This window comes from Phlebotomus papatasi, chromosome 1, assembly GCF_024763615.1.
Source record: "Phlebotomus papatasi isolate M1 chromosome 1, Ppap_2.1, whole genome shotgun sequence".
Taxonomy (NCBI): Eukaryota; Metazoa; Arthropoda; class Insecta; order Diptera; family Psychodidae; genus Phlebotomus; species Phlebotomus papatasi.
Genome location: NC_077222.1, coordinates 3,718,923 through 3,742,968, shown reverse-complemented (window position 1 = coordinate 3,742,968; position 24,046 = coordinate 3,718,923). Strand labels below are relative to the sequence as shown.

General features: G+C 37.3%; 2 protein-coding genes across 2 annotated transcripts; one reads left to right on the top strand and one right to left on the bottom strand.

Moving 5' to 3' along the window:
* Nucleotides 1–27: 27 nt before the first annotated feature.
* LOC129798751 (uncharacterized) lies at nucleotides 28–13,544 on the bottom strand. Its single transcript, XM_055842064.1, has 11 exons — nucleotides 12,372–13,544; nucleotides 9,648–9,699; nucleotides 8,529–8,715; nucleotides 7,804–8,461; nucleotides 6,674–7,460; nucleotides 5,575–6,106; nucleotides 2,858–3,010; nucleotides 2,344–2,795; nucleotides 1,889–2,012; nucleotides 1,360–1,828; nucleotides 28–1,299 (listed from the first exon to the last, which is right to left on the bottom strand). The coding sequence occupies exons 1-11, from the start codon at nucleotides 13,506–13,508 to the stop codon at nucleotides 28–30; spliced, it is 5,823 nt and encodes a 1,940-aa protein (XP_055698039.1). The 5' UTR covers nucleotides 13,509–13,544.
* Nucleotides 13,545–15,350: 1,806 nt separating this feature from the next.
* LOC129798750 (uncharacterized) lies at nucleotides 15,351–16,335 on the top strand. Its single transcript, XM_055842063.1, has 2 exons — nucleotides 15,351–16,171; nucleotides 16,230–16,335. Exons 1-2 carry the CDS (start codon nucleotides 15,351–15,353, stop codon nucleotides 16,333–16,335), a joined length of 927 nt encoding a protein of 308 aa, XP_055698038.1.
* Nucleotides 16,336–24,046: the final 7,711 nt, after the last annotated feature.

Genomic DNA, 24,046 nt, shown 5'->3' with positions numbered 1-24,046 from the left:
TTATTTCCGAGGTAAGAACCTCATCGTTCAATTGAGGAATTGACTTAGCATGGCGGAGATACAAAGAAGAATTATCGATGCAGCAATTGAGCCTGCTCCTCCGTCTCCACCTGGAGGAGCGGTAGTTGGCTGTCCGGGCTGAGGAGTAGTGACAGTTGGTACCGGAGGATCGGGTGTTGGAATGGGTGCAGGTGGTTTTCCATTAAAGTCAACATCTCCATAGACCTCCGTGAGGAAACTATTGATTGCATTCTCATTGGCTGCAACCCAGTTCAAATTGTTGGTGATGGCATTTCTTGCACTTGTAGCTTGTTGAGCTGTGATACTGGTACCCAAATTCGTAATAATTTGCTCAATGATCTGCCTTTCTGCATCTGTTGTCACTTCGCCAGCCAGTGAGATGAGCCTCGATCCTACTTGGTTTCCATAGATTGCTGATACACGGGCGGTATTTGAACGGAAGAACTCGAGGATGACATTTAGACCGACAGATGAAGCACCATAGATTCCATTGAATGCCCTTTGTTTCTCACTTGACGATGCTGAGGATTGACTTGTGGCAGAAAACAGCTCATTGAGGAAGTTTCTCAGAACCACTGCATTTTCGTTGCAGACCAGAGCATCAATGTAGAAGTTTCGGTCACTGCTGCCAGTACTATCCTCAAACTTTGTCCAAAGAGTTCCAAAGTCATCTTGATTGGCTCCTCTCATACCATTGCAGTACATTACGGTGCGAAGATCAGGTTCGATATCTTGACCAGTGAGGAAGACTTTCCTAAGTTCGGCTGTTGTTCCAGCAAGACAAGCAGCATTGCCAGATGAGCAGGCCCACTTAATTCCCAGATTTCTAGCCAATTTGTCAAAGTATGTCTCGCAAGGGACACTTACAGCTCGGTATTTGTTGTAGAGTGCATCTGAAATCTCGCGTAGGAAATGCCTAAATCTTCCAGTTGTATCAGAATTGATTACATAACGGCGAACCCAGGTAATTCCAGAATCTGCTGCAGTCCAGGGAATATAGTCAGTCTCACGACGAAGGTAATTAACGATGGAAAGTGCTGTGTCAAAACCTAAGCGTTCGTATCTTGCCAAATCGAGGGCATCGTCGAGAAGTTGTGCTCGGGAAATGAGTTGAATGCGTGTATAATCTCCGTTGACCAATTCATCAGCCAACAATTGCCAGTTCCTCGTATCGTAATTGACGCGGTAGTAGCCAGTTTGCATTTTATTGATAAGGATCCAATCGGAATCGGTGTAGCTGAACTCAATGGGTCGTGAAAAGTTCGTTTCAGTGGTTCCCTAAAGATCAAAAAGTCCATTTATAGTGAATTAGTTTCGGTTTGATTATTTAATGATTACCTGTGGGAGCCAGAAATTCGGAGCTGTGTTGTAGAAGTCAGGGCGATCTCTTGAAGCCAAACTAATAGGCACCCACCATGTGGTATCAATGTTGTGATTAGCATCAGTAGCAATGAATCGTCTCTGGCGAGTAGTAAAGGTATTGCTGCCTCCGTAAACTCGGCTGACTTCAACAAGGGGATACCCAGCTTGAAGCGACCAACTATCGAGAATTGTCTTAACAGTAACGCCAGTGGGAAGAGGAGCAAGTCCACTGGCCGTAGCTGCAGCTTGCAGAGCATTGAAGAGATCGTCAGCTTCGGCAGCATCGTATTGCCTTGCTGCAAAGTATCTCTTGAGACCATCCTTCCAAATAGTTTCGGTGAGGAAGTGTTTGGTCATTCGCAGGACAGATCCAGATTTGGGATAGGCAATGTTATCGAATAGCCTATCAATTGCGTTTGGTGACTCTGCATAAGTGGACATGGCTCTAAAAATACAAATATTTGGTATTAATTTCATATCTCATTGAAATCAAGAACAAATTTACCTAGTACTTGTGGTAGAGTCTGATCCGAAAACCCCATGCATTGCTTCAACAGTAAAGAGTTCCCCAATCCTAAGTTCCGGGAAGGCCATATCGGCAGCTTCGTATTCATAAAGCGTAGCAAAACCTTCGATGAAACATGAAAAACGCACAGTGAGAAAATTTCTAACAAAATCGGAAATAACCTGAGTTCCCAAGAAGCAAAAAAGCTGCCTTATAGAACCAAGTATTAGACAAGTCTTTTAGTGCACTCTTAAAAGACTTAAAATGAGAATTTTCGGTTGAAATTCCTATAGAAGCTGTTAAGATTCTTAAGAGTGCGCCACTTTACTTATAGTAGTCTCAGTGATGGAACCAAGAGCGTTATAAATAAATAAAAAGATTTTTGGTTCTATAATGCCTTACTTAGGGAATTCTACAAGACTATATTAAGAAAAAAATGTTTCTTGAGTAGTCACCTTCATTGAGCCAGATGTAGGTCCACCATTTGGGACTAATGAGATTTCCGAACCATTGATGACCATATTCGTGAGCCACAATAGTCGCAATGACGTCCTTCTGTCGTGTTAGAGATGTCTGGGGATTGAGATAGAGAGCACTCTCACGATAAGTGACCAAGCCCCAGTTCTCCATGGCTCCGGCAGCAAATTGAGTGATTCCTATCTGATCCATTTTCGGTAGAGAATAGGGTATATCAAGATATTTCTCAAGAGCTTCGAGGATCTTAACTCCAGCTTCAAGTCCAAATTCCGTCTCATCGATGAGACTTTGACGAGAATAGATGCGCTGGGGCACTTTTGGACGGGCATCTTCGCGATATACAAAGTCTGACACAACAAATGCCAGAAGATATGTGGACATTTTTACTGTAGTGCCAAAAACGGTTGTTACATGATTGGAACCTCCCACACTTAAAAAAAAACAATTGGTATCAGTTCGATCTTATCTTTGGCTATTGCTACTACTACTTACGGAATTATCTCTCTCACTGGCATATTAGAGATTGCATTGTATGTGGCATTGTGGGTAATACTGATGTCAAATGTGGCTTTGAAAGCGGGCTCATCGTAGCATGGGAAAGCGTGACGAGCATCTGTAGACTCAAATTGAGTTGTAGCGTACCAACTGAAAAGAATTCCCATTTGTTTTGAATTTTTCTTATAATGCTTAAGTATTTCGACATTAATTCCAATGATCCGAAGTCTTAAGTGATGTACTTATAGATAATTTATGGATCTTCTTATCGATGTACTTATATTGGGGATTTGACACACTTGAGTGCAAGATTATTTTTTCAAGGCTTCTTCACCTATTTTACCAAGATCCATCCTATTTGACAATAAATTCTAGTTCACAATGATCTAGCTTGGAAAGCCCCAATAGTTTTGAGGCATTGAGATCTGTACAAAACTAAGGATTAACCAAGAATTCCAAATCATTTTTCCACTACACAGTCTCTTGACTTAAATAATAAGTCTCTCGAGGCTTTTAATCAATTAATAGAAACAGATGGGTATACTTCTCAATGGAGAAAGACACAGTTTTATTCGTTAAGTGGGTATTTCCTTTATTGTATTTTCGTAAAAAACAGTTCAACTGTATTTCCGTTGCAATACGCATGCCAAAGAGAGGTTATTGATTTTTCTGGATCATAAAGTATATTTCGTAGCCCTACATACTAAGTTACCATACTCTGGGAAGCCCCTAACATACAGGAAGGCAAAGTCATCCCCGGAGTGCAGTCACCTGAATCTACACTACCTAGAGACAAAGCTGTTGCTCGCAAGAAGTATAGCCTAAAGTGTAAATAGCGTGTAATCCGTGATATTCGTCGATTGTATCGACCGCTGTCGTATCTCCGTTTGGTGCAAGCTGCAACTAACGAAACTTCTTGTGTGAAATGCTGACACAAAAGAAATGCAGATACAACATCGGTCGATACAACCGACGAATATCACGGATTACACGCTATTTACACTTTAGGCTATACTTCTTGCGAGCAACAGCTTTGTCTCTAGGTAGTGTAGATTCAGGTGACTGCACTCCGGGGATGACTTTGCCTTCCTGTTCGTAAGCTTTCCATTACTTCTAGCACTTAAGATGGGCTTTAATTTTAAAAGATTGGATGTGCTCGATGAGATCGCTAAAATTAAAGTGATTAAGTGCTAAAATTAAAGAAAAGCCTACGAAAAATAGGAAAATCAGGAATGCAGAGTCACCCGCATGTACAGTACAATTGATATAAACCGAACTCGTTCACCAGTTTGTCTAGTTTACTACTTAGCCGACCGAGTTATCCAGGGTACTACAACAAGTATTTTTCTGCGGTACTGTCTGCTCCTCTGAAACTCAGCTTACTGATTGAGATACCGATCTCTACAGTAATACCGTTTTGCTACATTTGAAAGATTTCTCCCAATATCTCACCCCGTCTTGTGCTTTCCTCTACCTTTACGACGTACACCCCACAGAACAACTTGGACTTGTAGGGGAATTCTGTAACAGTATGACAATCTCATAAGACAAATTTAATTCTTTTTATATAATAGGGTAAAATTGGAACCATTTACAATTTGGGATACTTGAGATTTTCTCACTGTTTCAGATGAGCAAAGAGAAAACAGATTTCTTCCTTTTGAATCTCTAAAACACTGAGAAAATCTCAAATGTTCCAAATTGTAAATGGTTCCAAATTACCCCATTTTACCCTAAATCCAGAAGAACTAATCATAAAGGCTTTGATGGAGTTTTCCACCGTTTTCACTCATGAGGTTGGTCATCAACGCTAAGACGGCGGTGGCCGCCAAAAATTACAATGTACTTTTGCCTCTCTTGTGATGTTCCTTATAAGCATTGCTGATGAATAAACCTAGGGTAAGTGTGCCAAATTTCGGCATAGTTGCATGCAAGTGTCAAAGTCTCAAGTTTGAAATGTAATATTTTAAATACAAATTGATTTTTTTTATTCTTTCTTCTTAAAGAGTGTTGCTTGGAACCTTGTAAAGAGTTTACCGTCTTAATTTACTCTAAAATCATTCTTAATACATTTTAAAATGAATAAATATATAGACATAGCTTTGGTTCCCTATTTCGGCCACCTTTATTCTCATAGTTCCTTGCCTTTCGGGAATTCTTCCAATATCTTTTTCACGTCATCTCGTTTGTCGAAGATACTTTTTTTCTGTAAATCCGACTTGTATTTGCCACTAAAAACTTTATTAGAGCTGCTTTCAATGGCCATTCGATGCTCACTAGGCTATGTTATCCTTCTCCCGAATTTTACCATAGAACTTTGTCATATGACATTGTCATGCTGTTACAGAATTCTTCTTCTGGTTTATTAACTTTGAGTCCTATGAACGTGATGGGACATAAACCTCCTAACAAAAAGCACATCTCAAAGATGTCTTCTCCTTTAATCTAGGGCCCCGCCCCGGGATAACTAACAATCCGCTCCCCTAGTCCTAGAACATGGAACACAGAACACGATGCTTCCATGCTTCCCTTTTCGTATTTATTCCGAAACGTCCTGTTCCCAAACATTCTCGTTCCTGTCATCCTCTCTCAGAGGGCAAATAGAACATGACTTTTAAATCTTCATCGTAATGATCATCGTAAAAATCGGACTTTTACAATAAAATGATTAATGAACTAATGTCGCAAGAACACTTTGTAATCCTTGTACTCACACTCTACCACCAGGAGTATCATAATAAGCCCTGTAGAATCCAGCTTGATCATTTCTAAGGGTTCCAGTGAAGTAGATCGTTAGTTCGTAAACTTGTCCCAAAACCAGACCTTCTTGAGCTTGAATGGGAATCGTTAGGAATTCATAGGTGCTGTTGTAGGTGAAAGGATCAATTGGAACGTCTACAACTGGAAGACTTGTAACTCTTGTGAGAGTAACATTTGGAGCAATGTTCAGCTGTCTATGTTGGATGGTGATGTATCTGGTGTTTGCTTCCACAGGAATCAGTGTGATTGTAACTCTTCCTTCAAAATCAAAATTCCCTTCATCAATCCATGTCCTTAGCCATACGCTGTAGTGCTGTGGACTGGTATTATTGGGCAGCCTGTAGGTCTCGTCATCGTCTAGTACTTCTACATCGGCTATCCTGGATTCTAGAAGAGGTTTTGCTGCAACCACAGCAACTGTGGCCAGTAGCACTACAAACCACTTGAGCATCTTGCCCAACTCAATTTTGCACAACAACTGACTGTCTTCTCACCTTAGCTCCAGTACATATTTGCGAAGTTGGCATCTTATCAGAAAATTTATTTGCCATTTTTACTTGAAAGCCACTATCAATAGCCTGTGGTCAAGTGATCTATTGTGAAAGAGGGGATATTTTTTTTTGTCTAAATATTATCGTGGAATCTCAAGAGTATCAATAGGCTATATAGCAATATTGTGGCGGGTAAATGCGAATGATTTGCGATTCTTGCTAATCTCTTTAGCGCAGCGTCTAATCAGTGATATTGACTACGATTGTCCCAGTTAAAAATGGACCAATAATCGCACACGATATTTATGGGTACCCCAAATGAACTTGTTTTGCCATAGTATTGTGTACAAAAATAAGAGTCTCTTAAAAAAAAATGGCACCTTGCGGGCAATTATAGACACTCGAGTATTTGGAGTGCTTTTTGAAAGAGACTTATGTCTTCAAGTACTTTTTCGCATGGCATGCGAGCAATAAAAAAAATAGACGACAACAAATTATCTAACAATGTTATCAATGATTTAATAGATTGATCGCTGTATTGTTACATCAGACATCTTATTTTATTGCAAGAAGACGAAAGAAATCACAGCGATGAAGATAGCCATTGTAGACATGAAGATGTAGGATCCACTGGCAACGTAGTAGCGCATCTGATCAATAGCCGGATTCGCTACATCCTGCATCCAATTCATATTTCCTGAAATTATTCCATTGAATTCAGTCTCAAAGTCTGCACCCAGTTGCGTTTCGTAGGTCTTGAAGAGGGCCTGAAGTTGCTCTACGTTGCTTTCGCTGTAGGTTTGTCGACTGAGCTCCCGGAAGATGTTTTGGATTTGGAGATATGTAAAGCGATATTTCAGGACAAAGTCATTGTCGCGCAGGAAGTTCAAAATCATTTCGTAACCATGAAGATTTTTCGTTGCCATCGTTGTAATGATTCTTGAGGCTTCAGTGGTGGTAATTTGGGCTTGGGTCATTGATGACAAAGCTGCTGTCAGCAGAAGGTCCAGCTGATTGTGTTTATCAGTGCAGACTAGGTTATCAATGAGGGTATTGCGAGATGATGTAGTTGTTCTCAGACGATCAAAATACGCTAAGAAATCCTCATCTGTGGCATTTCTCATTCCGGCACAGGGCATCACTGAGGCATAGTCCAGAGGGAAGATTTTGCCATTGTTGATGTGATCACTCAATTCCTTGCGTGTATCTTCGAGACAATCACTATTTCCTACCCGACAAGCCCATTGGATCGCAAGTGCCCTAGCCAATATTGTGAAGTATACATCACTTGAAGTACCTGTCGCTCTGTAGGCTCCGTAGAAATTCTCCACAATTTGTCGGACATAATCCTGCAGAGATAAATACCATTCAATCATTAATCTTTATTACTGATGGTGTTTTTTCATGAATTTATGATTCCACACTACATTATCTTGAATTGCTGTCCAGTATGTGAGTTACTTATTTATGGCCTAATTTTATTCTCACAATTCAATCAAGAAACTAAGGGCGCTATCTCTTTTTTTGAGATTTCTAACTTATTTATTTAATCCCCTATAGAGTTTTCTCCCGAAGTATACGCTTAAGTGTTAATTTCTTTATAAGGATCCAATTAGTGAATCTTTTAAATTATAAAAACTATTTTAATGAAGGAACCTAACAGGTTATCGAACTTTCAAAAGTAAAACTCACCATTATTGTCTCAGAATGATCAGAAAGAACAAGTCTATTGAAGAAAGTTGTGAATCCAGAACTCCAGCTGGCAAAAGGAATATAATCCGTCTCACTTCGGAGGGCATATGAAATTCTAAGTGGAATATCTAAGTCCAAGATGCCAAATGAGGCCAAATCTAGGGAATCATCAATCAATTGGGCACGATTGAGAAGGTGAATGGTGGTATAAGTGTGATTGTTCAGTTCATCAGCAATTTTGCGCCAATTATCAATTGGATAATTTACTCGGTAGTAGCTAGTTTGCTGATTGTTGAGGACCAACCAATCTTCCTCACTATTCCATCCATTGACGGTAACCTCGAGACTATTGGTATTTCCACGGAACCACTCCTGGGCCTTTGTCTGGTCAAAGTTTGGATTATTTCTGGTGCTGTACGTGATGGGAATGTACCAATTTGACGCTGGTTTATTTGGATTATCATTGATCATGACTTTCTGGGTGAGGCTAAAGGTATTTGTTCCAGTTATTGCAACTGTGACAATTGGGAATCCTCCGACCCTTGTCCAGGAGTTCATGATATCCAATACTGTGAGGCCAGCTGGTAGGGCATTGTCTTCCGTTACGGATGTCTGAATTCCAGCAAATAAGTCCTCAGCAACGGCATTTCCATATGCACTAGAACAAGAGTCTCGTTAGATTTTCTCAAGGCTCTCAAGGGAATTTTTGGAGTATTACGTCTTACTTTGCTTCAAGGTAGTACTTCAGTCCTTTGTGCCAGGTTGATTCGGTTAGGGCATACATCATCATCCTGAGAACAGTTCCTGCCTTTTGGTAGCTGACGTAGTCAAATAAGCCTCGAATGTTAGCCCTTGTTTCGACATAATGGGTCATTGGACGGGTACCTTCTACTCCATCCCTCAACATAATTCCTGTATTTAATAAATACATTATTAATTAGCGTTTTCCTTACACTGAGAGAAATCCGAAAAAGTTAAAATAACATTCCGGAAATGTTAATTTTACCCTGCAGTATTGATCCGAAATCGGTGTAAATATTACTCTTTTTAGGTGTATTAGGGGTTAAAGGTACCCTTTTTTCATGATGATTTTACCCTCAAAAGGTATAAAATTAACATTAAAAAATGTTAATATATTTTTTACACCTAAAAAGTGTTAAAGTTATGAGGAAAAAAAGTTAATCACACCCTCTTTTTTTTCTCAGTGTAGCAATAAACCTCCAGAATGCTCCCAAATTACTTAATTTTACCCTATATCTTTAAAATTGAAAAATTCAATTAAAAAAAAACTTCATCTCACGTGTTATTTCTATTTTGTGGAATTTCTCTTTATATCTTATATTATTTCAATTTATTTGCATTGTTCATAAAGTTTATGTGGTTTCCATGCAAGCGGCCTTTAAAAGCCATTGCATTTTCAGTTGCTCCAGCAATTTAATAATCCCCAATGAACAGGTGTAATTTGAGATGGTAAAATGTTGGGGGTTAATTCAATTTGATCTCTAACATGATGGGATGATTTTCCGATAATTCCTCTTTGTTTTATATCAGTTTAACTTCCATCACCTACACCACTGTGATTTTACTATCAATACACAAAATTGCCATTGAATAAAAATTATTTTAATATGATATAATGCTGTAGCTGGAATCTCATTAATATTTCAAAGGGCACGAGCATCCTATATTATGAGGCACGTTATTTGTGTTATATGCAATTTAATGAGATAAAAAAGGGAATGGATGGGAGCTTTTTGATATTTGAGATTTTCCCAATAACAACCACTACATTGCATCAAAAATTTGTTATTGGGACAAGATCAAAGGAATTACCACGATATTACCTTGTACTGTTTCATACACCATCAAGTCCATTAGTCTCATGTCTGGATAAACCTGTGAAGCAATGATAAAATATTTTATAATTGGTTGTACTTCTATACATGGCAAAAATTTATCAATTTTATTTAAAGTGACACGGAGGCAAAATTGATGTTCTGTATTAATTTTTTAAGGGAGAAAATGTAAATTTAAGGGTCAGGAGACCCGTAAAAACCTTCTTAAATCAATAGCGGCCAAAATCCTGAAAAGCCTTAATCCCGAAAACCCAAAATCCTGAGAAGCCTAAATACCGAAAAACCCAAATCCCGAAAGCCCAAATTCCAGAATCCTAAAAACCCAAAATCCCAAAAACCTAAAATCCGGAAAAACCAAAATCTCGAAAAGCCAAAATAAAAAAAAACCAAAATTCTGAAAGCCAAAATCCCTAATATCCAAAATCTTGAAAAGTAAAAGTCCATAAAAGGAAAAATCCCGAAAAGCCAACATCCCGAATAGCCAAAATCTCAGAAAGGCCAAAATACCAAAAAGTCAAAATGCAACCGAAAAGCTAAAGTTCCAAAAAAAAAAAAACAAAATTCTAGCGAAAATCCGGAAGAGCCAAAATCCTCAATAGCCAAAATCTTGAAAAGTAAAGCCCCCGAAAAGCGAAAATCCCGAAAAGTCGAAATCCGGAAAAGCGAAAATCCCGAAACCCCAAAATTTTGAAAAGTAAAAGTCCCAAAAAGCGAAAATCCCAATAAGCCAAAATCCCGAAAAGCCAAAATCCAAAAATAAAATAAAAATCTGAAAGCAAAAATCCCCAATAATCAAAATCTTAAAAAGTAAAAGCCCTGAAAAGCCAAAATTCCGGAAAATCTAAGTCCCAAGAAGCCAAAATCCCCAAAAAGCCAAAATGAAAAAAAAAACAAAATTCTGAAAGCCAAAATCACGAAAAGCCAAAATATTCAAAATCCAAAATACCGAACATCTCAAGTCTCGAAAAGCCAAAAACCCGAAAATTGAAAATTCCGAAAACTAATATCTCCCAAAACCAGAATCCCACAAAAACCAAAATCCCGAAAAGCCAAAATCCGGAAAAGTCAAAGTCGCGAAGAGCCAAAATCTCAAAAATCCATAATGCCTAAAAATCAAAGTCCCGAAAAGACAAAATCTCTAAACGCCAATATCTTGAAAATCCCAAGTTTCGAAAATCTAAAATCCCAAAAAGCTAAAATTCCAGAAAACCAAAATCCTGAAAAGCTGAAATCCCGAAAAGCCAAAATCTTCAAAATCCCGAAAATATAAAATCCCGGAAAGCCAAAATCCCGAAAAATCAAAGTCCCGAAAAGCCAGAATCCCGAAAGCCCAAAATCCCGAGAGGTTAAAACCCCGAAAAGCCAAAATTCTGAAAATCCAAAATTCCGGAAAGCCAAAATCTCAAAAATCCAAAATCCCTAAAAATCAAAGTCCCAATAAGCCAAAATCTCGAAAGGCCAAAATATTGAAAATCCAAAGTTCCGAAAATTTAAAATCACAAAAAGCCAAAATCCGGAAAAGTCAAAGTCGCGAAAACCCAAAATCCCGAAAAACAAAATTCCGAATAGTCAACATCTTGAAAAGGACAAAATTGTACAAAGAGTTATGTGCAGAAGAATTTCCCAATACACAGAAAATTTCCCTTTGCCGTTCGGATGTAACCTATATCCGACTGTACCCATGACTCTTGTTTTTCTTCGGATTTTGACTGGGATACGTTTAAAACTAAGGTATTTCGAAATGCTCTTCACTTAGAAAATCTCTTCTTGTGGTTCTATTCTGAGATAAAATCTCCTATCTGCCTGTTATAATCCTCCCAAATTTATCTGGAGTAAAAGCAAAGTCCCAAGTATGCCTCGACTAAAAGGAAAGCAAGAAGCTAGTGCCAAGGTATTTTTCTTTTCAATAATAACTAATCAACAGCTGATTCCGAAAAGCGCGGATTTTTGAAAATTTCTCGAATATAAAACTTAAATTGTGAGAATTAGTTCAATATTAATTGTATTTAAGTATGTACAGAGAAATCGTCAATCAGAGCAAATGACACTCAAATCATCCAGTTTTTTCTCAGTGGAGATAGGAAAAATTCCTGTCTCCACGCAGAATCGAACTGGAGACCTCTCGTTAACTAGACGAGTGCTCTATCAACTGAGTTATAGAGGCCACGTGCTCTGCTTGACTTGCTACACGACCTTTAACCAATTGCATTGTGCACTGAAATCGCTTACTCTCGGGGTTGCGAGATTTGGAAACGATGTGGTGCGTACAATTGAACCGGCAGCTCATGGTGTCTATGAATTTAATAAAACATAAATAGGGGAATGTTGGCATGGTTCGCACAGAGTGAACCTTCAAACAACGAAAATTTTCTCTTTATTTGCAAAGAACTAGTTCATCATTTTTTAGCCATAAGATAGATAATTATTAAGGTCATGAAACGAGATGAGAAATGGTAGGTCAGCTCTTTACAAACAAAAACAATTCGCATCGTTTGAAGGTACACTCTGTGCGAACCATGCCTACATTTCCCTATTACATAAAATTGATTGGAAGATCTAAATTGTGGATTTTAATTTTAAAAATGAAGATTTCGAGAAAAGTATCATCGTATAAATAGGTTTTTAACGGAAAGTTTAAAAGTATCTCGATAGTGAATCAGATTAATTGAAGGCCTTAAAGTCGTTTAAATTGATAACGAGATAATGACTCACCCTGGTAGTACCGTAGTACTCGTAAAGTGTTGCAAATCCTTCATTTAACCATAGATAAGTCCACCATTGGGGACTGACGAGATCTCCAAACCACTGATGGGCAAATTCATGCAAGATCACAGTTCCAATGCTGTCCTTTTCGCGGTAATTGTACCAGGATTCATTGAGCAAGAGACGAGTCTCGCGGTAGGTCACAAGACCCCAGTTTTCCATAGCACCAGATCCAAAATAACTGTCCGGAATTGCGATTTGATCGAGCTTAGGCAGAGGATAGATAACACCATAAATATCGTCAAGAGCTTCTACACCTTTGATAGCTGTATCTAGGGACCACTTAACAAGATCCTGAGCATTTGGTCGAACATACGCACAATGACTACGTGACTGTCTGTCCTGACCACAGAGTTTATCAAAATCGGATACAATGAAGGCCAGCAAATAAGTTGACATGACTGGAGTATCCTCGAAAGTTGTGGTTTTTGTTCCATCGGGATTGTTTGTTGTACTAATCACGGGCATATTGGAAATGGCATCATATGACTGATCGTAATTAATGGTAAATTTGAAAACTGCTTTGAATTCGGGACTGTCGTAGCAAGGGAAGGCCTGACGAGCATCTGGTGCTTCAAAATCTGTTGTTGCAAGCCATACTTGAGTTCCGTCATTATTTGTATAAGCTGCTGCATACCATCCATAAGTCACTCGAGTCGAATGAACTCCTTCGAAGTCAATAAGTACTTCATAATTGCCAACCGTCAAAGCTCTCGTTGTGGTTATAGTAAGGAATTCTGTATCACTATCATAAGCATCGGATTGATAGAGGTTTTCTGTGCCTCCCTGAACGCGCACAATAATGTTATTCACTGCAATATCTCGGCTGTGCATTGTGATAACATCGGTGGGTTCTGTGACACTAATGAGGATCGTCACTGAACCTGTGTAGTCAAAATTAGCTATGTGGATTTGGGTCCTGAAGCTGACGTCATAGCGAATAGGGTGGGTATTGTTAGGTAGGCGATAGCTAACTTCTCCTTCTTCTGCAACCATAACACTAGAGGTTATATCAAAGATAGGAGATGCACTAATTTGGGCATAGTATAGGCCCGCTATTAGGCAAATTAATCCGAATTTGCCCATCTTCTAAATACACTTATATGCACTACCTTGAGGCACTTTAGTACTCAACTGAAGATCAAAGGCCTCGTTAAGAATGCTTTTATACCTTCGTCCTTATCAGTACATGATGAGACAATCTTCTGGTATTTTATTGTACTAATCACTATCTTTCGCTTGAGATTATCGCATATTGAATGGGACTAAGAGAACATAGCGTTCGATTGATGGGAAAGAGTTTGTATGTTTTTTCGTTTAAATACAAAATTGATATCTATCATGACCATGAAGTCATTTCCAGATTATATCATTCACAACTCCAATTTAGCAATGAAAGAGGTTTCATAACCATGGGGTGTGTGCTTTTTGACTAGACATGACGAAAAAATGCATCTCACGACTCTGTCAACTCTCTTTTACCTTTTTAAATGAAATATTCGGAAAAATGACATCACGATGGTTGAATGATTGTCCATCTGCTTTTTTTTAGTTGTATAAAGATCAAACGGCTATAGATAGCAATTTGGCATTTTCAAGGGACTTTCGATATGTCTACATTGGCATAAAAAATAAAGCCTTTATTCTTCTTTAATGCTTTTATCCTTAAATGATCTCTGAATGGCATTTACGATAAACGAAATCATTTCCTGTCACTTTGTTATCAGGAAAATAACAACAATGAACTACCCAAGTAGCATAAAGTGGACTCTACACACGAGGTAAATTTTAGTAATTTTCTCAACGATGAACTGGCGCAATTGATTTCAGAGGTATATCCCTGGTGTTTCCAGTGGAAAAGGTTAGTCACCCTAAGATGAAAACACTATTTTAGTTTTGCCCAGAGCTTTCGATCCTAATGGAGATATTCTGCAGTAGCTAATATTTTAAATGCCCTTTCAGCCACTGAAGAATATCCCCATTAGGATCGAAAGCTCTGGGCAAAACCAAAAAAAGTGTTTTTTCATCTTAGGGTAACTAACCTTTTCCACTAGTAATCACCGGAGATATCCCTCTAAATTTTAGTAAGTTTGAAACATTGATTAAGTCACATCTTAGGCAACTTATCAAAAGAAGCCGTGAGTAGCTTTTTTTAAGTCAAGAAACACGGTATAGACCTTTTTTAAAAAATTCTCTATTTCCTCCTGCTACGACGTTTCGGAGATTAGTTTTCTCCTTCCTCAGGTATGGATAGGTATGGGGAAGCTCTTATCAGGTTTCTGGGGAATCACTTGAACAATTACATACACTTTGACTTCATAAAACACTTTCTGGGAGTCCAAGTGTATGTAATTGTTCAAGTGATGCCCCAGAAACCTGATAAGAGCTTCCCCATACCTACCCATACCTGAGGAAGGAGACAACCAATCTCCGAAACGTCGTAGCAGGAGGAAATAGAGAAGTTTTTAAAAAGGTCTATACCGTGTTTCTTGACTCAAAATTATCCACAAAAGACCGAGAATACAATTCAATAGCTTTTTTTAATTAATTAACTGAAGTTAAATTAATTAATTAAAATCATGTTGCATAAAAGAGTTATTCGAAGCTTGATGATATAGAGTTGTCCGAAAGTAGCACACTTTCCCCTATGTACAATCCAGTTTGTTAAGCTTGCCTCCGCTTCCGCTTTATATAAAGGCCGAGGCGGGTAAGGCAGCACTAAGACTGCGTTCAGCAGGAACGTGGAAGGTTGGGTGCCACCCAGTGGGACATGTTAGAATCATGGATTCATTGGCAAGAAGGCACCCTGACCTTCTAATGAGAGACGATTTCCACCTTGAGGAAAGACTGCCTCCAAAGAATGTAAAAGCTATACTACACACGAGAGATGAGTGGAGAGACCGGGGAGGGGACATCACTGAACCCGATATGGTAGCGCTCTTCACCGACGGCTCCTCTGGAGCCGGGTACCACTGTCCAGAACTCCGACTTGGCGGGTCTGTGCCACTCGGCCGGTATACTACTGTATTCCAGGCTGAGGTTACAGCAATGCTAATTGGGATTCGAAGCCTGACTGAGTCTGATGTTTCTGACAGGAAAATAAACATATTCTCTGACAGCAGAGCTGCTTTACTTTCCATATCAGGAAACAACTCCCGCTCTTCGCTAGTGCTCGAGTGCCGGAAAATGGTGGAAGCGGTCTCACTTACCCGTGAGATCGACCTACATTGGGTACCTGGGCACTGTGGAATTGCGGGTAATGAAGAGGCTGACCGCCTCGCAGTGGCAGGAGCGAAGACCGAATTCATAGGTCCTGAGCCTGCCGTGGGAGTGTCGCCCCAAATGAAGAAAACCATCATTGGGGTGGATTTACTCGCACAACATCAAACGGTCTGGGCGGCTACAGGCAACTGTCGTGTGTCCAGACTGTTCATGCCACTTGTGGACAGGAAAAGGACAGAGTACCTGGTGAGCAGTAACCGCTGCGAAGCGCGGAAGTTTGCTGATCTTCTTACCGGACACTGTCTAAACAAACACCTCAACAGATTGGGTGTTGAGTGTAATCCAACCTGTGGAGGTTGTAACAACGCTGAGGAAACGGTCCTACATTATGTATGTCCCAGCCTTTACAACACCAGACGAGCGCTACTTGGGAAAGTGGTGCTGAACTGGAATGATCTACCAAAATTGAAGCCGGCTTGTCTAATGGAATTTATCCGAAGGACTGGCTGGCTCAATACACAAAACCCGTAAGGGATAACCTTAAAAGGGGATGCATAAGGGGCCCAAATGGAGGCCTGGATGCAGCGGGCGAGTCGGCGAGAACATGATACGCAAGGAGGATGGAGCGGCTGAAGCTGAGGCTGGAGCTGAAGGTGTATGGATGGACGCCGCCTTGCTGCCCCCAGAATAAATCTATCTATCTAAGAAACGACAATACATTTTTTTGAGACCTCTTTTCCAGAAGTAGCTTCACTGGTATGTTATGGCCTCTGCGCACTAGAGGCATTTATATCTATATTGAATCAAATTGCCTACGATTGTGTGGGAATAACTCTAAAATATGGACATATTTTTCCCTAATATGTAGAGGCCATTGGAAAATCCATAGAAAGAAATTCTGTTGGTCGTAAAACACAGATAATATTAAAATATCGTTAGTACACTGAGAGAAATTCGGAAAAGTTAAAATAACATTCCGGAATTGTTAATTTTACCCTGCAGTATTGATCCGAAATCGGTGTAAATATTACCCTTTTTAGGTGTATTGAGGGTTAAAGTTACCCTTTTTCATGTTGATTTTACCCTTAAAAAGGTGTAAAATTAACATTAAAAAATGTTGATATATTTTTACACCTAAAAAGTGTTAAAGTTATGAGGAAACAAAGTTAATCGCACCTTCTTTTTTTTCTCAGTGTATGCAAGAATATCTGCTGCTAGAAATTCAAAATATAAGAAAAATATTAAGAGAAAATACATGTAAAAATAAATTTCTTGACAATTTTTTGAGTTTTCTTAATTAGATTTTTCATGATATTAAACAAATTATTGATTCCTAAGTATGAAAAGTGCATGAAGTGCAAGAAGTGCTAGAAGTTTTGCAGCATTTTCGGGAGTCTTCCGAAATGCTGGAAGTGTAAAGGGCTCCTTCATACAAATTGTGGAAGTGTCTGGAAGTGGTGTACACATTTTCATCCTAATATCTCCCACTTGAAAAACACAGATTTTAAATATTTTTTTTTTAGCGTTTTCAATAAAATTCGCGTGTGAAATATAACCACGGTGTGAATATTCTAACTATAACTTTATGGTTCATTCTCTAGAAATTTTCTGCTAATAACTGTTTACGCTGACGCGGTGGTAAAGGGGATTTTCAAAGTGAAATTTGGACACTGGATATTGGAATTTTCAATTGATGTTGTAGTTTTTGGCCACTCATTTACATGTTATTTGATTGTGAGGTATTTTATATATAGCCTAAGTCAATTTTGTACATTTTCGCACCAAGGGGAACATGGACAGAATGATTGGCATGGTAGATGTTTACATTGGTTTATTTTGAATAGTAATTCTGAATAAATAGATGTATGGGACATCATATCGAGTCTCCATAACACAATTAAATCGTCAGACAAGTTTGAAAAGCTATATAGCCAATTTTCAAAGCAATATGCCCCTTCTAAATTATTTTCCTTAAACATTGTCATTATTAAACTTCAGTGGGTGCCTTTGAAATGAATTCCACTAAATAACCACTTGTTGGTTTTAATCTAGCATACTAAAGAGATTTTCCCCATCCCCAAAAGTGATAGTGTTGCGCCTCGTCGTTTGCCAATAACTCTTCCAACAACCATTGAATATGTATTTCTGTTATGTATAGTGTGACTTACGCAAACAAGTTGGCTAGTCAGGGATTATTGCATTTTCTGCTAATGCTTTTGAGGGCTAAAAAAGATATTTTAAATATGTTGATGTTGTAGGATTAGGCGTAGTTCAGATATAAAAGCTAATGCTTTAAGATTTTATAACATCGGTATATATTTTGGTGTATATGCAAAGCAATTACGTCAGTCAATATACAACATTTAATCTATACAGTATAACACCTGTAATTAAACGCATCTCATTTGAAATAACATTCCAAAATCGCTTTCGCTTCTGAATTTCTGCTCAAGGAGGAATAATGGGTGGAGTTGTGCCAAAGCACTGATGGTTTAGTGCTTAAGTGAGTTGATTCTAAATCCACCTCTATCATGTCGAAAGATACGATATTAAACTCCGTAGATTTCTCTCTAGTTTGAGTATATACAGTTCCTTACAATAATGCAAAGAATTTCTACTAAACCCTTTAAATTGGGATTGAACTTTTATTTCTTTAATCCACAAATAACTAAGGTAATAATTGCATTGAACGTATTTGATATCTATGCTGAGAGAAACTTGATATACTTGTGAAACACTTTTTGAATTGGGCGTCACGTAATCTAAAAAAAAAACTTATCTAATATTCCGTTTGTATCTTTCCGATTAAACTGCACGTGATTGACTATCAACAGGAAATATTGTAGTAACATCTTATAGTATAAATCGTATCTATTAATGTGAAGCACGGGTGCCACTTGAAAAATTTTATTGGGGTGAATCTTCGATCTTACTATGAGACATTGGTAGTTTGAGCTAAAGAGCACCAACGAAGGGTGTCAGTCATGAGGTGGTAACTACGCAAAATATAGATGAATATCTCTGGAAAAAATCTACTGAATTATTCATAAAAAAAATACTAAATTTTCCCTTCTCTTCTATTTTTTATTCCACCCTCAAATCTATTTTCGCAATCTTACCACATGTCTCCTATCTTAAATCGTCTGGTAGTACTTTTCTCCTTTGATTCTCAAAGCTACAATTTAAAAATATAATAGAGCTTGAATATAAGGTGAGGAAGTATTAATATGTACTTGACTGATTTTTGCTGGAATTACCGTCGTTGCGGGTGACTTTGCACTTTTTTCGCTATTTTTCAACTTTACCTTTCAACCCATTCAGTCAATGTACCAGAAATACTTGAGATAGAATGTTCAATGTTCATATTTTGGAATTAGTTTCCTATTATGGGGGCGCGGGGATTCGTAGGCAAACACACGTCTTAACGGTCACTGAATTTAAATTCTGTGCATTAATTCATTACAAACTCTATTGATTTAGATAGAGTAACTATCCAAGAAAACAAATTGGCAACCAGAATTCAAATCAGGAAAGAGGAAAGACGCCAATTTTAATAAATTCGACGGGATGTCGAATTTTCCGTCCGCCATTTTGAGCAAAAATTTTGCATGACCTTCCGCGAAGCAAGAAAACAATAAACAAAATGTATTTTCATCTCTGTCGGACTATTTTTCCCAAGTAATTGAAGAACTAAAGTTACTAAAAATCCATTCCCGACAGCAATTCGGATAAAAATTGACCAGGAATAAATCATCTAAAATCACTCAATTTGCGTATGACGTATAATACCATGGTAAGGAATGGGTTAAAAGTAGATAGCTAAAATGAAAGGAGGGAGTAAATAGGTAAAATTATTTGTCTTAAGTTGTTGCAGGCCTGCATTTGGGATAAGGTGCGAGTGACTTTGCACCTTTCGATAAATATTAAAAAATCAACAATTTCTAATAATAAACAACAATGAAGATCTAAACATCTAAGGGGTAATTTTGAAACATTTTACTGCTCGAACTCAAAGAGAGACCAGTTATATAATCTACTCTTTCTAACTTGTGACGCGGCTAGAGATCAAACGGTAAGAGATATTGACTTCCGGTCTTCGACGATCCCCCCATAAGTCAACATTATCTAAGAAAGTCTTCTTTCTTACCCCGCATCCCCTTCCTTCTTCTCTAAAACCCTGTTTTTTTAATTTATTTCGAAAAAGCATCCTAGATTTTTTTTTTAATTTTTGAATGTATTGGAAGTACAGTGAGTCCCGCTTTGAAAGAATTTTTCGGGACCGAAAAAAGATCGTAAATTTACTCCAGTGACACAGTATAATTGCATACATGCAGGAGATATCTTTGAAATAACTTACAAAAACTCCCTTATGTGTGCAAGATATTTTCGGCGCCAGTTTTTCAACCTACTTTCAACGCCAACGCTATTTAAGAATGCTTTTCAAATTTACCACGTTAAAAATATTGCATGAATTCAGGGAAATTAAAAAAAAAATGATTTTTATAAATTAGCTCCCAATAGTAGGCAATTCGTACCAAATTCTTTCAGTCAGTTTTCTCTTAAGCCGGAACTCTCCGTAGTCAAGATGAATATTTTGTTCTTAGACACTTATGTTCGAAAAACATTTCGATAATGAGTTTTTGAAGGTCAAAGTATAACCTTTTTGGAGGGCCTATTTTCCAACCAATTTGCTTTTTTGGGAAGGTCTTGAAATTTGGCCGTATGCTTGTTACTCATGCTAAAATATTGAAAAATGTGCTTTTCTTAAGCAACATTTTATTTCGGAATTTTTTTTTTTTAATTTATGAATCGATTTATTCGGTAGTATGAACCGGTATGCACCCAAAAAGCCTGCGAAAAGGTAATACACGGAGAGCTCTTTCTTGTGAGTTCGAGCACTCTGCAAAGCTGAGACGTTTTGTCATTGCTTTTTTAAACATTTTGAATAACTGTCAAAACCTAATACTCATCCGATTGGGCTGAAATTTTAGTATGTTGTAGCTGATGTCAAGACCTTTTCAGAACGTATCCATATATTCAGTCTACGTCAATCATTTACCTAGATACAGAGGCTCAAAAATTTTGAAATATTTATAGGTGAGACCGGGGCAAATTAGCCATGTATAGTATTAAATAGTAGTTTCTTATAATTTGCCTTCGAAGAAATATTGAGGAAACCACTTTTTATTCGAAGTATCTACTTCCCTTTCTATTCATTGAAATATTTATCAGCCTCATACGAATATTTTTGTATAAATTATACGCAATGAAAAATTTCATTTGGTGGCTGATTCTATACCGATCTCCCATATTTTTGTAGTCTTTATTTTTTGATCTTGAATATTTAAAACGTAAATAAAATGTCTCAGTGAGTATTAAAATACAATAGGTGTCAAAAGTTTGTTGTCTCATATATGTTCGGGAAACCAGGTGTAAAAAAACGATAAAAAAATTACTTTTTAAATTTTTTTGCGAATCATTTGCCTGTAATCCGTAGATCTTATTTATGAATTTCGAAAAAAACTATTTCAATTTATTTCATATAAAAAATAATTATTTTCCAAAATTTGCTCATTTTTCACGCGTCAAAAGTTTGTTGCCTCATTTGAAAAGTTACTCAAAATGGTCACAAACATGCAAATAACTTAAAATAAATCGACTATATTTTGAGTTTATGTCATTTGAGAGGCCAATGGCGGGTTTGGACATTTCTAAAGTTACCTATGGTAAATATGTATGTATAAGAGTCATGATAAATAACAAGAAATAATCTGTTATTTTTTGATAATTCACAATTTAGGTTAACCCTTTAAGAACGATTGGAACACCGGTGTCCCATAAAGAAAATAATTTTTCCTGACTACCTAAAATTATTTTTTCCTTATGTTTGTACGTTTTTGCAAAGTAGAAGGTTGAAGGAATCTAGGATATTTTTTGCAATTCTCCAGCTTTTTGCTTTATAGTAAATTTTTAAGCTCAAAAATGACGAATTTTTAAATTCTCATAATGAAACTTTTTTTTTTCAATTCAATTTGAAGTTTATTTCATGCCTAAAGATACAATGCTGTTCCTATTTAAGGCTATACAAATTAATTTAATTTAAAATAACAAAGACTTAATTATAATTATTTTTTATACTTCCAGCAAAACCCTTTTGCGAATTAAAACTACAATATTCAAACATAATATTTTTCATCAGAGTGGAAATTATCATTCATTGTCATTCATTGTTTATTGTCAGAAAAATGACTTAAATTTTTGGGCTATTTTTGCTCCTATCGCTCATAGAGGAAAAGAATACACCGAAAAAGACTCTTTCAGATTTTCTAAGGTTAGATGCAAGACCTTTTACTGATTTTGTTTATCAGTTTCATTTTTATTGCTGATTTTTTCGGTCCGCGAAAACTGTCTCGTCGTTAAAGGGTTAAAATAGCAAGTTGGAAGGAGGTAAAAGGTGGGAAATCGTCTAGAGATCGTTGTTCATATTTTCAGTGCTCTATTTTCGTTTGAACCTCAATTTCGAGATTAAAAAACAATCTGAGAGAAAAGTTGTACATATATGAAGATGTAGCTTATAAAATTCTCTATCAAACCTACAAAACAAATTGTTAGGGACAGTCCTAGTTTTCGAGATATTTTTTTATTAAAATTGCTGAAAAGTTCGATTTTCTATGTTTTCTGATATATATGAGACTACAGCGCCCCTAGTGTCAGTTGTACGAACTCCATATGTCCAAAGAATTATCGGGCATGTAAAGGAGAACAAACGTTTCCATATTAAGAAATAAATCGGTTCAGCAGAATCGGAGATATTGGCACCCAAGTATCAAAAAACGGCAAAAACGATTTTGCCTGAATTCCAGGCGCAAAAATAAAATGAAATCAAAATGATAGGTATTTTCGTAAATCATTTGACCCTAGTAATAGAAAAAATACCATTAGAACCCAGGGACAAAATCACTGTTGCACAGTGTTATAGAATTATGGGAGAAATATTAAGTGTTCAAAGCCAGAGTGTGTACGAGGCCCGAAAGCCTTCCCTTATAACCAGTAATTAGCCAAAAAACGTGAATCGTATTGCGTATAAACGGATAAAGTTTCTCCGAAGAATTTTTGCATATTTAAAGGATTTATTGTATTATCAAATTGATGCAGATATTTACGATGAATATCATTGAAACTGAAGATGTAAAATAAGCTTGATTGAAACTCCATACAGTCAGTGTAGTGACTCTTCAAAAATACTCTTGGAGCATTTCAGCAGAAAAGCTTCATGTGGAGTTGATTTGAAACCGCCTTTCTGGAGAAAAGCTCCCTTTTTAACATTCCATAATTCACAATCTTTTTTCCCACCATCCTTTTTCTTTTCTCATTCCTCTGTCGTCTTTTCTGTACAACCAACTTGTTACAAATTCACTTCACAAGGAATGAAAATATCTTTGCAAAAGGGAGAGAGTTAGAGAGTGAGAAAATTCAGCGTGTAGATTTTCTGTGTTCTCTAGAGCTTGATTTTATTTGTGGTTTGTGGCTTTAAATAAATTCATGTCCCTGTCATCGCTACTCTTAATAATAATAAAATTTTCTATTATGGCATGGGGCATTATGGAGGGCATGTACTGAAAAAAATATATATATACGACGAGGTGGGCTTTTCCAGGCTGTCTCAATATTACTTTTCCACCGAGTATGTATTAAAAGCATTTTGGTGTTTTAACCCTCTTTTAACTTTAAATATCACATGGGCTAATTTTGAAGAGGACGAGTGTGAACTTAATTGCTCAGTGAATTTGATATAGAATACCTACCGAGATGTGCAAAACCAAATGTACATAATGGAAGTCAATCGGGGAGTATTAAGGGACATTCTCAATAGTCTCTTTTAATGAAGCCTGAACAAAATTACATATTCTCAGATTAGGCTCAAATTTTGCCAAAATATTGCTCACAATTCCCTAATCATAAATATTTCGATAGATTATTTTTTTTCGACAGCTTTAGATTTATCGACTTGAGATTTTCCGATAAGTTCAATAAAATCATTGGTGTTGTGATAATGAAAGGGCTTATGAAATACCACATCACTTTGAAATGTTGCATGTTTATTAAACTCCTTAGACCAATAGGAGAAACTGGGGCATCACCAAACACGGGGTACCACCAAACACTAATTTTTATTTCTAAACTACTTGGACTATCTCGACCATTCCTTCAGTGGACAAGCATCCCTATAGTGCCTATAAATTCCTATAGGTCTTATACTCTGAAGTCGAATATCCGATTAAAAAATCGCAGTGTTTGGTGGTACCCCAGTTTACCCTATTCCATCTCTTATCCTATCAAACGAGACAAAATTTTAAATAAGTATTAGCCCTAACTTTATGACTTTGAAACAAAATAAAAGC